The sequence below is a fragment of the Euphorbia lathyris genome, chromosome 7 (genome assembly GCF_963576675.1).
Source record: "Euphorbia lathyris chromosome 7, ddEupLath1.1, whole genome shotgun sequence".
Lineage (NCBI taxonomy): Eukaryota > Viridiplantae > Streptophyta > Magnoliopsida > Malpighiales > Euphorbiaceae > Euphorbia > Euphorbia lathyris.
The window spans coordinates 11,481,115-11,493,518 of NC_088916.1; the positions used below are offsets into that span (position 1 = coordinate 11,481,115).

A 12,404-nucleotide genomic window follows, 5' to 3' on the forward strand; every position below is an offset into this window, starting at 1 on the left:
ATTTCGATGTGACAGTTAAATAACAGTCAAACCAATTTTTTCAAAATTTTAATACGTTAAATTTACACTATTTCATACGTTAAAGTTAATACAATTCGCTTAAAGGTTAAATTTTGTCTTATTTTAAGTTTATATCCAATCAAGTGTTTTTTTTTTTTTTCAAATTGAGGGTTACATGTATTGATAAAATGGTCGATTTTAAATAAAACCATGTAGTTTCACATTTTTTATAGATTGATATTTGTGATTGATAAAAATTTTATTTTTTCAAATTTGGCCGATAATGACTCTGAAAGTAAAAAATTTCAAGAATTAAATTATATTTTAAGCGACTTTAATTCTTCAACTTTTTAGGTTTTAAGGTCATTTAAGTGTTTTTTATAAAAGAGAAAGATAATGTTTAGAAAAAAAAACTCAAAAAATGATGATTTTCAAAATAAAAAAATGTATTTCCATAGTAAACATGATACTAAATTGAAAATTTTCATTTTAAAATTGTTATTGGCCAAATTTAAAAAAAAAAATAAGGTGCGAAAATACACTTAACGTTTACAGCCTGGAGCAATTTTACCTCTAACATTGGCAGCCAAGAGCAATTTTACCTATAAAATTGTCAAGTTATGTCAATTTTAGAAATAATTCATCAAACTGTCTTCTCGGTCATGAATATTGTCATCTACACTTCACATGTGACTCATTTTATCACTCATTAGTAACAGATCATAAACATATGATTAGACGTGTTACGAGTTGGACAAAATTCAAAATATTTCGCCGAAGTAATAAATATTAACCTCCAATTCTATTATTAAATCACGGGAAAATATGAAATCTTTTTTTAAAAACGAACTGATATGCAATTGGTGCAGAGTAAGGAACAAAATATCTGTGTTTTACAATAATGTTTGAAATTGACCCAACTTGACAACGTTAGAGGTAAAACTACTTTTGTCTGCCAATGTTAGAGGTAAAATTGCACCATTTTAGACATTATGGATAAAATTGCTCCTGGCTATAAAAAGGTATGTGTATTTTTGCACCTAATCCCTTAAAAAATGAAAATTTTAGCGGAATAAGGTACCAAAATAAGCCTATGATTTTTAAAAAAGTATCAATTTAGGTTCTACATACAAAATATCACCAGTATATGTCTAACGTTTAAAAAATATATCAATTTAGGTCTCAATAATGGATTGGACACGTCATTGATATTACTCTGTTATGTTCTTATTTCTCTCTCCATGGACAATTGACACAACTTAATGGAATAATATCAATAACGTATCTCATCCCATTATCGAAGCTTAAATTAATATATTTTTTAAACATTAAATCTATATTTATACTATTTTATTTTTATACATGAAGTCTGAATTGATACTTGTGTTTTGTACCTTATCCAATTTTACCCAAAATAAAAACACGCTAACATGACATTTATTTGAAATTGAAATTAACCTTGATGAAATGAATCTATCACGTCACTCCTTCGTCATCGATTACGTCAAAACGAAAAGGAAAAGCAGAGGGATGCTTCCATTCTTAATTTGGCAACGACTATCGTTTCTTATTGAATTCATTAAATACGCCCCCATGGTGTTTGAGATTTCTTCCAATCCATTCCTGCTCTACTGTTCGATCGATCTAATTCATCTCCATTTTCATTCTTTCACCAACACTTCTGAAAATGAGCCTGGAAGAAACTCAATCTCGGGAAGAACATGGCTCCAATTCTTCTCCATCTCCCGCTATTCCTCTTCTCACCCCTTACAAGATGGGAAACTTCAATCTCTCTCATAGGTAACGTTATTTCTTCCCACATTTGTTTCAATTAATCATTTCTTGTCTCGTTTTGGTTGGAGGGTTATTAATTGTTTGATGATAATAATGCTATTCGATTTGATTGGGGTTTCAATCTTCTAGGTGTTTGTTTTAAGTTCTAGATGGGCTAATTGTAGTTTTGCTGGAATTAGCTTTTTAATGTTTGGATTGATGGTTAGCTAATGTGGCCATTTTTGTTTAGAAATCTCTTGAAATAGGCTATTTTTGTTTAGAAATCTCTTGTCACTCAGTTTAATTGTTGTTATTTTCCCAAATAGTCCTGGTGGTTTGGATTCATGGCAATTGTTCTCTCCCAAGTGCTTGTAACAACTTGCTAAAGTTGAGTTACAGAGTTAAATTAACTATTAGGAAGAATGAATGACATTATCATAGTAATTGTAGCACAAAGTCATAGTTGAGTCCTTGCTTAGTGAATTTTATGTTATATACATGGACAGTGGCGAATGCTGCTTAACAAGGCTAAATCGAACTTACTCAAATTTTTTCCGAATATATAAGTGTTATTACGTGAGTGGTCCATAATCAATTTTCAAAAAAATTCAAAATTAAGCTAGATTTGGACTATAAAGTAAGATTGAGTAGTTTTAAACGAACTTTGGAGAATTTATCGTCTAGTTGAATTTTGTAATTAAATACAAACCCTTAATTAACCACTCCGAATCTTAATTAAATACAACCTTAATGAGTTAATTTTGGTTAATCGTATAACAATCCTCAATTTATGAAATCCCTAATTTATGAAATCCCCAATTTATTAAATACCCGATCAAAGTTCTAGGTCAAATCACCAATTTATCAAATACGCAATCGAAGTTCTGGGTCAAATTCTCAATTTATCAAATACACAATCAAAGTTCTAGGTCAAATTCTCAATTAATCAAATGCCCAATCAAAATTTAATCAAATTACTAATTTAGCACCCACAAAACTTCAAACTTTGTGGAGATAGGGGCCGGAACCATTCCTAGTCAAGGTGGTTCCAGCGGCCGGCCCGGGCCCCTCCCTGTCTCTGCTCCTGTACATGGATTCTATGGTTCTGTTTGGTTGTGTTTAATGTGGTTAGATTTGTAGGGAGCATTTAATTTGTTTCTTTCATAACAATTTGCTAACTTATTTTTTCTATGGTTCAGAATTGTTTTGGCGCCATTAACCAGGCAGAAATCATACCACAATGTTCCTCAGCCACATGGCATATTGTATTACTCCCAAAGAACCACCAAAGGGGGTCTCCTTATTGCTGAAGCTACCGGAGTTTCTGACACTGCTCAAGGGTAATTTGCATTTTGCCATCATTTTTTGCATATCTGGTAACTAAATATTGCTCTATGGTTTCTTATTTCTGTAACTGAAATTACTGTGTTTGGCTTCTTTATATACATTGAAGGTATCCTGATACTCCTGGAATTTGGACCAAGGAACAAGTTGAGGCTTGGAAACCCATAGTTGATGCTGTTCATGCCAAAGGTGGCTTCTTCTTTTGCCAGATTTGGCATGTCGGTCGAGTTTCAAATACAGGTTCGCTCTTCGTTATTGTTATTTTACCTAATATTCGTGACCAAATATGTTAGTTTTCTTATTTGTAGATCAACTTGATATTACTACAAGACTTCTATTATGATTATAGGCTCGAATATCCGGCCATTCTTGTAATTCCTTTTTGCGTAATTGTTGCTAATTTGTCCTAATTGATTACAAGTGCGGTCATCAACTACGTACGCTTAGGCGCTTCCCGCAACAAGTTGAAACCATAATTTACTAATTTCGGGTAGAAACATGGTGCAGCCAAAAATGTACTTTATATGCCTTGAACCGTAAATATACTTTATATGCTTTGAAAAGTCAGTATGTGCACCCTACCATGTATACTATCTGTAAGAGCGCCACTGGCTTTTCAACGATGACCAATTGTGCGAATCAACTGTTCCTCTCGTACTAGGTTGAATTACCATTGCGACGCTGTCATCAGTAGGGTAAAACTAACCTGTCTCATAACATCCTGTCAATCTGACTGAAGTAGCTCTGTTCGTTTACTGTTTCTGGTTATACAGTAATTGCTGTGCCTTGTTTGTATATATAGCATCTTCAGGTTCATTGCGTTGCTTCTTACTGATATAACCACGTCGAATGTGTATGTCTTAAAAATTGAAGGCATTAAAGATATATATGAACAAACTACTGAGTATGTATCACTTTTTCTGATGTTACGGTACTAGCAAGCAAATTTAGCTATCTCGCGACCTTTTTGGGTGCCCCCGACGTTCTTGAAAGTTTAAAAGTTTATGTATTTGAGTGGTCTTTATCTATCTTCACAGGTTTTCAACCAAATGGGCAGGCTCCTATCTCTTGCACAGACAAACCTTTGACCCCTCAAATGAGAAGTAACAAGATCGATATCGCACAGTTCACACCTCCAAGACGGCTAAGAACAGACGAAATTCCTCAAATTGTTAATGATTTCAGAATTGCTGCAAGAAATGCTATGGAAGCTGGTAGATTTCTTTGTTTTGTATTTTTGGGCACGCATAATTAACATATTCTGTGTGACATTATTCACTGTTAGATATATAAATATCTTGTATATCTTATTATGTTTCCTATTCTATTACGTGAATATTTTCTGTATCTTCTAGAGTGATCTTCTCCTATTTTATAGCCTTAGACGAAGCATGAGAAAGCAAGCACAATTACTTTCATTCACTAATTTGAAATTTCGTTTTATGCCTTGCAGGTTTTGATGGAGTGGAGATCCATGGGGCTCATGGTTACTTAGTTGATCAGTTTATGAAGGATTCAGTGAACGACCGAACAGATGAATACGGCGGATCTCTGGAGAACAGATGCCGATTTGCTTTACAAGTAGTTGAAGCTGTAGCCGACGAGATAGGAGCAGATAAAGTTGGAATTAGATTATCTCCATTTGCTGACTACTGTGAATCAGGAGACTCAAATCCGAATGCTTTGGGACTCTACATGGCAGAATCCTTGAACAAATATTGTATTCTTTACTGCCACATGGTTGAACCCAGAATGAAAACGGTTGCAGAAAAATCTGAAACTCTAGAAACTCTTGTGCCTATGAGAAAAGCTTTCAAGGGTACTTTTATGGTAGCTGGGGGATATGACCGGGAAGATGGAAACAAAGCAGTGGAAGAAAACCGTGCAGATGTTATTGCTTATGGTCGTCTTTTCTTGGCGAATCCAGATTTACCGAAAAGATTTGAGCTCGATGCTCCTCTGAACAAGTATCACAGAGAAACATTCTATACATCTGATACTGTGATTGGTTATACTGATTATCCTTTTCTTGAACACATTTCATAGGTTTTTGGTACAAAACAATTCATAATTCTTGCCACAGTCAAACCACAGGTTTTATTTTTGTATTTTCTCTAGAAAATGTAACCGATACAGTTTTATAAAATCATTTCATGTATACCCTTTATGAAATTGTACAATCAAAGAAAATTAACAAGCAATTATTACATTAAAGCTCGTAAATAAAACAAAATTAAGTATTATGACATTGTTAATGACAACATTGTTGGTAAGATTTCCAACTCATAATGAGAAAACATTATATATTTAACAATCCATGAAAGCTAAATACTGAAAAAGAAATATCTCACAAATATATATAAATGACAATACTGCCCTTCCTAGAACTGAAATATTTCATTCTGTATAGTTAGTGGATATGGAGTATTAGCTATCATTGGTGCAAAGTTAGCAACCTCAACACTCTCCTCCATCTGTAAAAATAAATAAATAAATAAATGATTAAAAAAAAAACCTAATTTGTTGCAAATAAGCAAGTTGAGGTGATTAGTTGTAACATTTTAAATTTTAGAGGCCAATTATAGTTTTTGAACAATTTGAAGAGGTGGGAGATATATTAAGCCAAAAAAATTGAAATAACAAAACTTTCATTAAGGAAAAAAAAATATATAATATATATTTTTTGTTAAACCAAAAAAAAAATTATAATACTTCTTACCTTGTATTGCAGATACTGATTTGCAGCTTTGAGGACTCCTTCCTATAACACATAATTAACATTTAATTTGTCATAATTGAACAAGAAAAGTGAGTAAAATTGAAGAGTAATTTGAAAGAAAAATTAAAATATATGTAGGATGTATACATATATATGTATATTCAATAATAATAATAATAATAATAATAATAATAATAATAAGAAGGGTTAATTTCAAATAAAAACCTGTAGTTTTATATTTTTTGTAGATTAGTATCTGTGGTTAGAAATTTATTTATTTTTCCAAATTCGGCCGATAACGATATCAAAATGAAAATTTTCAAGAATGACGATTTTGAAAGATTAAAAATGCGGTTTCATAATAAAAATTATACTAAATAATTTTCATTCTTGAAATTTTTCATTTTGATGTTATTATGGGTCAAATTGGACAAAATGAAAATTTTGCCAACCACATCTACCGATCTGGAAAAAAGAGAGTGAAACTACATGGTTTTATTTGAAATTAACCCTAATAATAATTATTATTATTCCATGTATTATATAAATAAAAACAAATTTCATTAATGTGGACTAACCTTATTCCTCAAAAGCTGAATCTCTTTTGACATGATCTCCATCTGTGTTTCATAAGTAATTATGTTCATACATATTTTCATTTTTTTATTTCAATGAATTTGAATAAAATTGTCCAAAACAACTTTAATGCTTAGTCAAATATTAAAATCTCCATATAAAAATTCATAGAAATTTAGTCATTGATAACTTGGTTAAAATCATACAAAACAAAATTAATTAATTTTTTTTCAAATAATTTTTTTGATAATATAATGAAATTGTCAAAATTAAGAAAGTATATATTAAAATTTGTAGTTGATACCTTAGTTGATCGGATTTGATAAATCCACATCTCAAGATTCTTTTCCAATACAACTAATTCATCAAATGTCATTTCTGCAGCCCCTCCAAGCAAGTACCTTCAAATATCCATCCATTATTTTTCACTATATAAAAAATATGAATACAGAAGAAATTTCCTTAATCCTATTTATTACTCCCACCATTCTTTTATATAAGGTATTCTGTTAAATTAGTTTTTTCCTTAAATATAAGTCGGTATAGTTTTTCAAGAATTTTTGGTTTAGTTTTTTTTTGTTCAAGCCTTAAACTTTTTGTCTTTTAAGTTTATGTGTTTGGAACATTCCAAGGTTTATTCTCCAATCAATCATGACTGAGAGAGAATTTTATTTAGTTAACCAATGTAAATTCATTAATTTAACTCTATATTAATTATATTTATTAATTTGTGTTAAATATTGACTTATATAAGAGAACAGAATGAGTAATTTATTTTAGAAAAATAGTTTGTTTGTTTTTTTTTGAATCAGAAAAATAGTTTTTTTTATTCTGTCAAAGTTCTTTAGGCACATACCTTGTACCTTTTACCTTTTATACTTGAAAAATAGGTTTTTATAAAAATAATGATTCCGTATTTTTTTTTTAGAAAAAACACATTTTCCAATGACACATAACAACAATAAGAGCATCTCCAATAGAGGTTGCTCTCAAGAGTGCCAAAAATTGACACATCATAGTAAAATATAATATTTTATTAAGTTAGTAATCCACATCACTCTTGGCAACTTTTATTTAAAAATGTTCCAATAGTAAAACAACTTTAAAAGTTGCCACAATAGCCCCATAAATCATTACTTAATATATAATTTATTTAATTATAAATATTGTCAACCAATAGTGAAATGAGAGAGAAATTCATCAAAACGATGAATCAATAGTATTCAAGTAAATCAATTTTTTTTATATGAAAAAATGTTTGACAACCTTGCTTTTAGGGATGGCAACGGGTACTCTACCCGCGGGTACCCGGCACTACCCGACCCTAATGGGACTACCCGTACCCTGTATAAACGGGTATGGGATCAAAACCATTACCCGTTAGGGTAATGGGATGGGTATGGGAAGACCCCCTAGGGTACCCGGTACCCGTTACCCGTCATAAATTTTTTTATATATTAAAAAGTATTAGTGTTTTAGATGTAAAATGTAAGATTTGAATACTAACCTTTTGTTTTTTAACCATTAAGTGATACCACTAAACTATTTTATTTTTATTGATTAAGGTTCAATTTGTTCAATTTTTAAATCGATTATTTATTAAATTTATGTTTTGTTAAATTTGTAATATTTTTTATTTTATTTATTGATTCTTAATGGGTAAGGGTACCCGCGGGTACCCGTGAATTAAATGGGAAGGGTGTGGGATGCAAAACATATACCCGTTAGGGTAATGGGAAGGGTACGGGTAATTAAAAAATAAAAGGGTAAGGGTTTGGGATTCGCACTACCCGCGGGTACCCTACCCGCTGCCATCCCTACTTGCTTTAAGGTTGTCAAAAATTGGAAACCTTTTGGTAACTTTTTTGGCATCCATCTTCACTCCAATAGTAGGCACCTTTTAAAAGTTGCAAATAAATGTCACATCAACTTGACAGTCTTTTGGGCACCCTCTATTAGAGATGCTCTAAAGAGCAAGTAAACTACACGGGCTTTAGAATTATTAGTAAAATAAAAATAAAAATAACAATTAAAAACTAAAATAAACTAATGTGTGACTACTGATGTATTCAAATTTGTTTTGTCATATTAGGCAACAGTCCCTTTGTTTGACCAAACAACCAAATTTCAGTTGAAGCATGTATATAGTTTCAAAATTTTTGATAAAATGCAAATTTAGCTCTAATATATAAAATGATATAAATTTAATTTTTTCGTTTCCAAGTGAAATTAATTTTAGATTATGTTACCGAAAATTTGAAAATATTAATTTAATTATTATATAAATGTCACGTTGAATACTCCAAACTCAAGTATGCATAACATAATTAAAAAAAAAAACTATGGAAAATAGATGTTTTTTTCCTAGTCTTCAAAATCTAAAAAAGTATGGAAATTAAAATCTGTAAAATAAGAAAGAAAAAGTTTGTGAAAAATAAGTTTTGAAACAGAATAAAAGATGAATATTTTTCTATGAGAGATTAATATAAAAAACCATTTTTAGATCTTAACTATTATTTTAAGATTTTAGTTCAATCGGGTCTTCGATAAGGTATTAGAGTTTCTTAAATCAAGTGATCGTTGAGGATTTGAATCCTAATAATTTTGTTAATTAGTAAAATTAAAAACAAATAGTGACATGATCCTATGTTGTGGTTTAAGGTTAGATTTTTAAGATTTAAGATCTGAATTACACTATTCCTATCATTCTTTTCCACATACACGAAACGAAAGACACCCCTAAGGACCAATAAAATAATCAAAGAAAAACATAAAAATTAAAATCGAAGAAAAATAATGATATAAATCTATTCGACTCCTTAAATTAAAGTTTCAAAGTTAATTCGGACTTTAAACTATCAAAATCATTAATTAGGTCTTTACTCATCAATTGAGTTTTCATGCTAAGCAAAAATTATCAATTGATACTTTATCGAAAATCATTCATTCAACAGTTTCAGACCCTCTCTACCAAATCCATTTTGAACCAACATATAGATCATTACAGTTCATATTAAATAGTCACAGTTTATAATTTTAGAATAGGATGATCACTCAATTGATAATTTTTGCTTAGTTCAAAGATATGATTGATGATTTTGATAGTTTAAGGTTTTAATTGATTTTGAAACTTTAGTTTACGGAACAAATGGGTATAATGGAGAAAATAATTAATAAAAATCAGAATACCTTATTCCTTTTTGCAGTGTCTCAATCTCTTGCTTGAGAATGTTGACCTCCTCTTTTGCATTCTACTCCAATAAAATATATATTATTAATTGCAATCCCAAAACTAATACATATATGATATTCCAACAAATTTATCATTATTACTAGGCTTAATCCATATTTACACCCTTGAATTTGACATGTTTTACCTATTGACACCCTGAATTTTTTAAATAACCTATCACACATCTATAGTTGTCTTTAGAAACCTATTGCACACCTATAGTTGGCTTTAAAAATCTATTGCACACTTATAGTTGGCTTTAAAAATATATTACACACCTATAGTTGGCTTATTTGGACCTCCTACACACAAAATCGTTGATCTTTCGTCTTTAACGAACGAGATGGTATGCGTGTTATAGGAAAAAAAGAAAAACGCGGGAGTTCATTCAGTATGCCACGTCATCCGTCAAAGACGAAAAATCAACGATTTTGTGTGTTGGAGGTCCGAATGAACCAACTATAGGTGTGTAATAGGATTTTAAAACCAACTATAGGTGTGTAATAGGTTTTTAAAGCCAACTATAGGTGTGCAATAGGTTTTTAAAGCCAACTATAGATGTGTGATAGGTTATTATAAAAGTTCACGGTGCCATTAGGCAAAACTTGTCAAGTTTAGACGTGTATATATGCATTAAGCCTTGTTATTAATAAAAGAAGACATTCCATAATCATAGTTGGGTAGGGGTTAGGCCATTTATACTTTTAGTGTTTTTTTTTTTTTAATTCTTAATTAATGTAACTGTACATAGTACGGCCTCAAGATTCTTACAGGCTGAAAATTCTATAATGTATGTGTTTGTCATTAGCAATTTCTGCCAATAATAATAATAATAATTGGAACAAAAAATTCTATTGATTATGCAAAATTGCACCCAAAAATTAAGGGCAATAATTTCAACATGCATCTGATTCCACACTAACTTAATTTAATTATATCATTAATTTTATATGATATCTTTGAATTTCTCTATGTCAAATAATATTATAAAATACAGAGTACATGAATATTAAAAGATGAATATTAAAAGATGAATATTAAAAGAGTAGAGAAATACATACCAGAGCTTGAGTGTCTTTGGACTGCTCTTCAGGTTTAAGTGAACCACTTCCACTTCCAGTTGCCTTGCTGTACCTTTCTATAAGCTCCTGCATGCTTCTAATTTAACAATCAAACTAATTAATATTAATTTAATTACAGATTCATGATTCACTAGAAGGGAGTGTTTATCGTGATTTATGGATACTAAATTGATATTTTATAAAAAAAAAAAAGAGTTTCCTCTACAGTTACCATAGAATTTTCAGAATTTCCCGACCAGCTATGGGTGCTCAAGCCCCCCAAAACCCCTTTGAATCCTTCCCTATATATATATATATATATATATTAATGTATAATGATATTTACATTGTCGAATTGACCTAAAAGTTTAAACTTAAAAATAAGATATAAAAATAACTTTTATTATCATCTTTGATAATTAAGTCTCTAATAAATAACTACTTTGGAATCATTTAACCTAAAAAATTGACCTTGTAATTAAGGCATAATAATAGTTTTTATTATTATCTTTGATACACATCCACACATGCAAATGTTCCTTGAACTTGGTGCTAATACAGACTTTGAAAGTTCGGTACAAATTTGCACCCCTAGCAATCTCTTTTTGTGGAGACAGCGGGACTTAACCACCCCACTCAGGGGTGGTTTCCAAAGGTCAGGGTGCTCCGGCATCCCCGAGCTCCTATCTCCACCTCTATGTGCGTAAAAGCACCCACAATCTCCTATCTCCACCCCTGTGTACAACACATATACACTATACCATGTATAAACAATCGACTACTCCACTTAAGAGACTCTGATATCATGTAAAGAAACGAAACTTCCTAAAGCGGAACGATAGGGAAAGGAAAAGTACCCTTTAGTAGCTAATTCATAGAGTTTTCCATTGGCAGAAAAAATGAGAACTCCAATTTGAGCATCACATAAGACAGACAGCTCATTAGCTTTCTTAAGTAGCCCTGCTCGCCGCTTGCAGAAGGTAACCTGCCTATGCACTGGATTTTGTATCCGCTTCATCTGAACCTTTCCTCTTGCCATTTTCAACAACTTCTTCTTCTTTCTTTGATCTCCTTTTTATAAATCTGTGCTTGTTTTTCTGCACACAACCTTCCACTAGTTTGAACTAGCTTCCAGTTGTTGCTATTCTCTAAGAGTTTAATTTCTGAAAAATTGAGTCATTATTACTTGTAGAGTTTCTTCAACTTATATACTCTCTTAATTAGATTCTTTCTCATCTCTCTTTCTTTCTTTTTGCCTCAGAATAAAGAGGCTGCATTCACTCTTCTATATATAAAGTTGTTTTTATTTTATGTTATTGTTTGTTTACACATCACAAAGTCACTATTTGTTTGCTTTTTTTTAGTGAAATTGTGTACTTACAGTTGAGGCAAAAGGTATATTTATGCCTATGAACTTTTACTTTTTTGTGTGTGACTAAGACTCATTTTATCACATTGAGTTTCTAATCATTGATTTTAGACAACAATTGGCTAGCTCTTCACTAATGATTTCATAGTGACTGTATTTGACATTCAATTGAAGATGTGTGGAGCACATGATGTTTGTGATAGATATAACAATAATAAGGACAAGTGTATCCAATCGTAACAAGTAATAAAGTGCGTAAATACGAGTAGATCTAATCAATAACTTAGTTTTGTTTTATAAACTAAGTAAATAGAGATAATATAAATTGTT

The 12,404-nt window shown here is 30.8% G+C and overlaps 2 protein-coding genes across 4 annotated transcripts; one reads left to right on the plus strand and one right to left on the minus strand.

Annotated features, from left to right (window-relative positions):
- The first annotated feature begins 1,581 nt into the window (after positions 1-1,581).
- LOC136200615 (12-oxophytodienoate reductase 2-like) lies at positions 1,582-5,275 on the plus strand. Its single transcript, XM_065991025.1, has 5 exons — positions 1,582-1,800; positions 2,973-3,113; positions 3,227-3,357; positions 4,155-4,331; positions 4,571-5,275. The coding sequence occupies exons 1-5, from the start codon at positions 1,688-1,690 to the stop codon at positions 5,161-5,163; spliced, it is 1,155 nt and encodes a 384-aa protein (XP_065847097.1). The 5' UTR covers positions 1,582-1,687; the 3' UTR covers positions 5,164-5,275.
- Positions 5,276-11,930, minus strand: LOC136200616 (agamous-like MADS-box protein AGL12). 3 transcript variants are annotated; one of them, XM_065991027.1, is made up of 7 exons: positions 11,563-11,930; positions 10,706-10,799; positions 9,602-9,663; positions 6,717-6,813; positions 6,415-6,456; positions 5,837-5,878; positions 5,276-5,591 (listed from the first exon to the last, which is right to left on the minus strand). In XM_065991027.1, exons 1-7 carry the CDS (start codon positions 11,742-11,744, stop codon positions 5,499-5,501), a joined length of 612 nt encoding a protein of 203 aa, XP_065847099.1. In that variant the 5' UTR covers positions 11,745-11,930; the 3' UTR covers positions 5,276-5,498. The 3 variants fall into 3 exon arrangements, with proteins under 3 accessions (XP_065847099.1, XP_065847098.1, XP_065847100.1); XM_065991026.1 differs by having other exon boundaries at positions 10,706-10,802; XM_065991028.1 differs by lacking the exon at positions 6,415-6,456 and having other exon boundaries at positions 10,706-10,802.
- Positions 11,931-12,404: the final 474 nt, after the last annotated feature.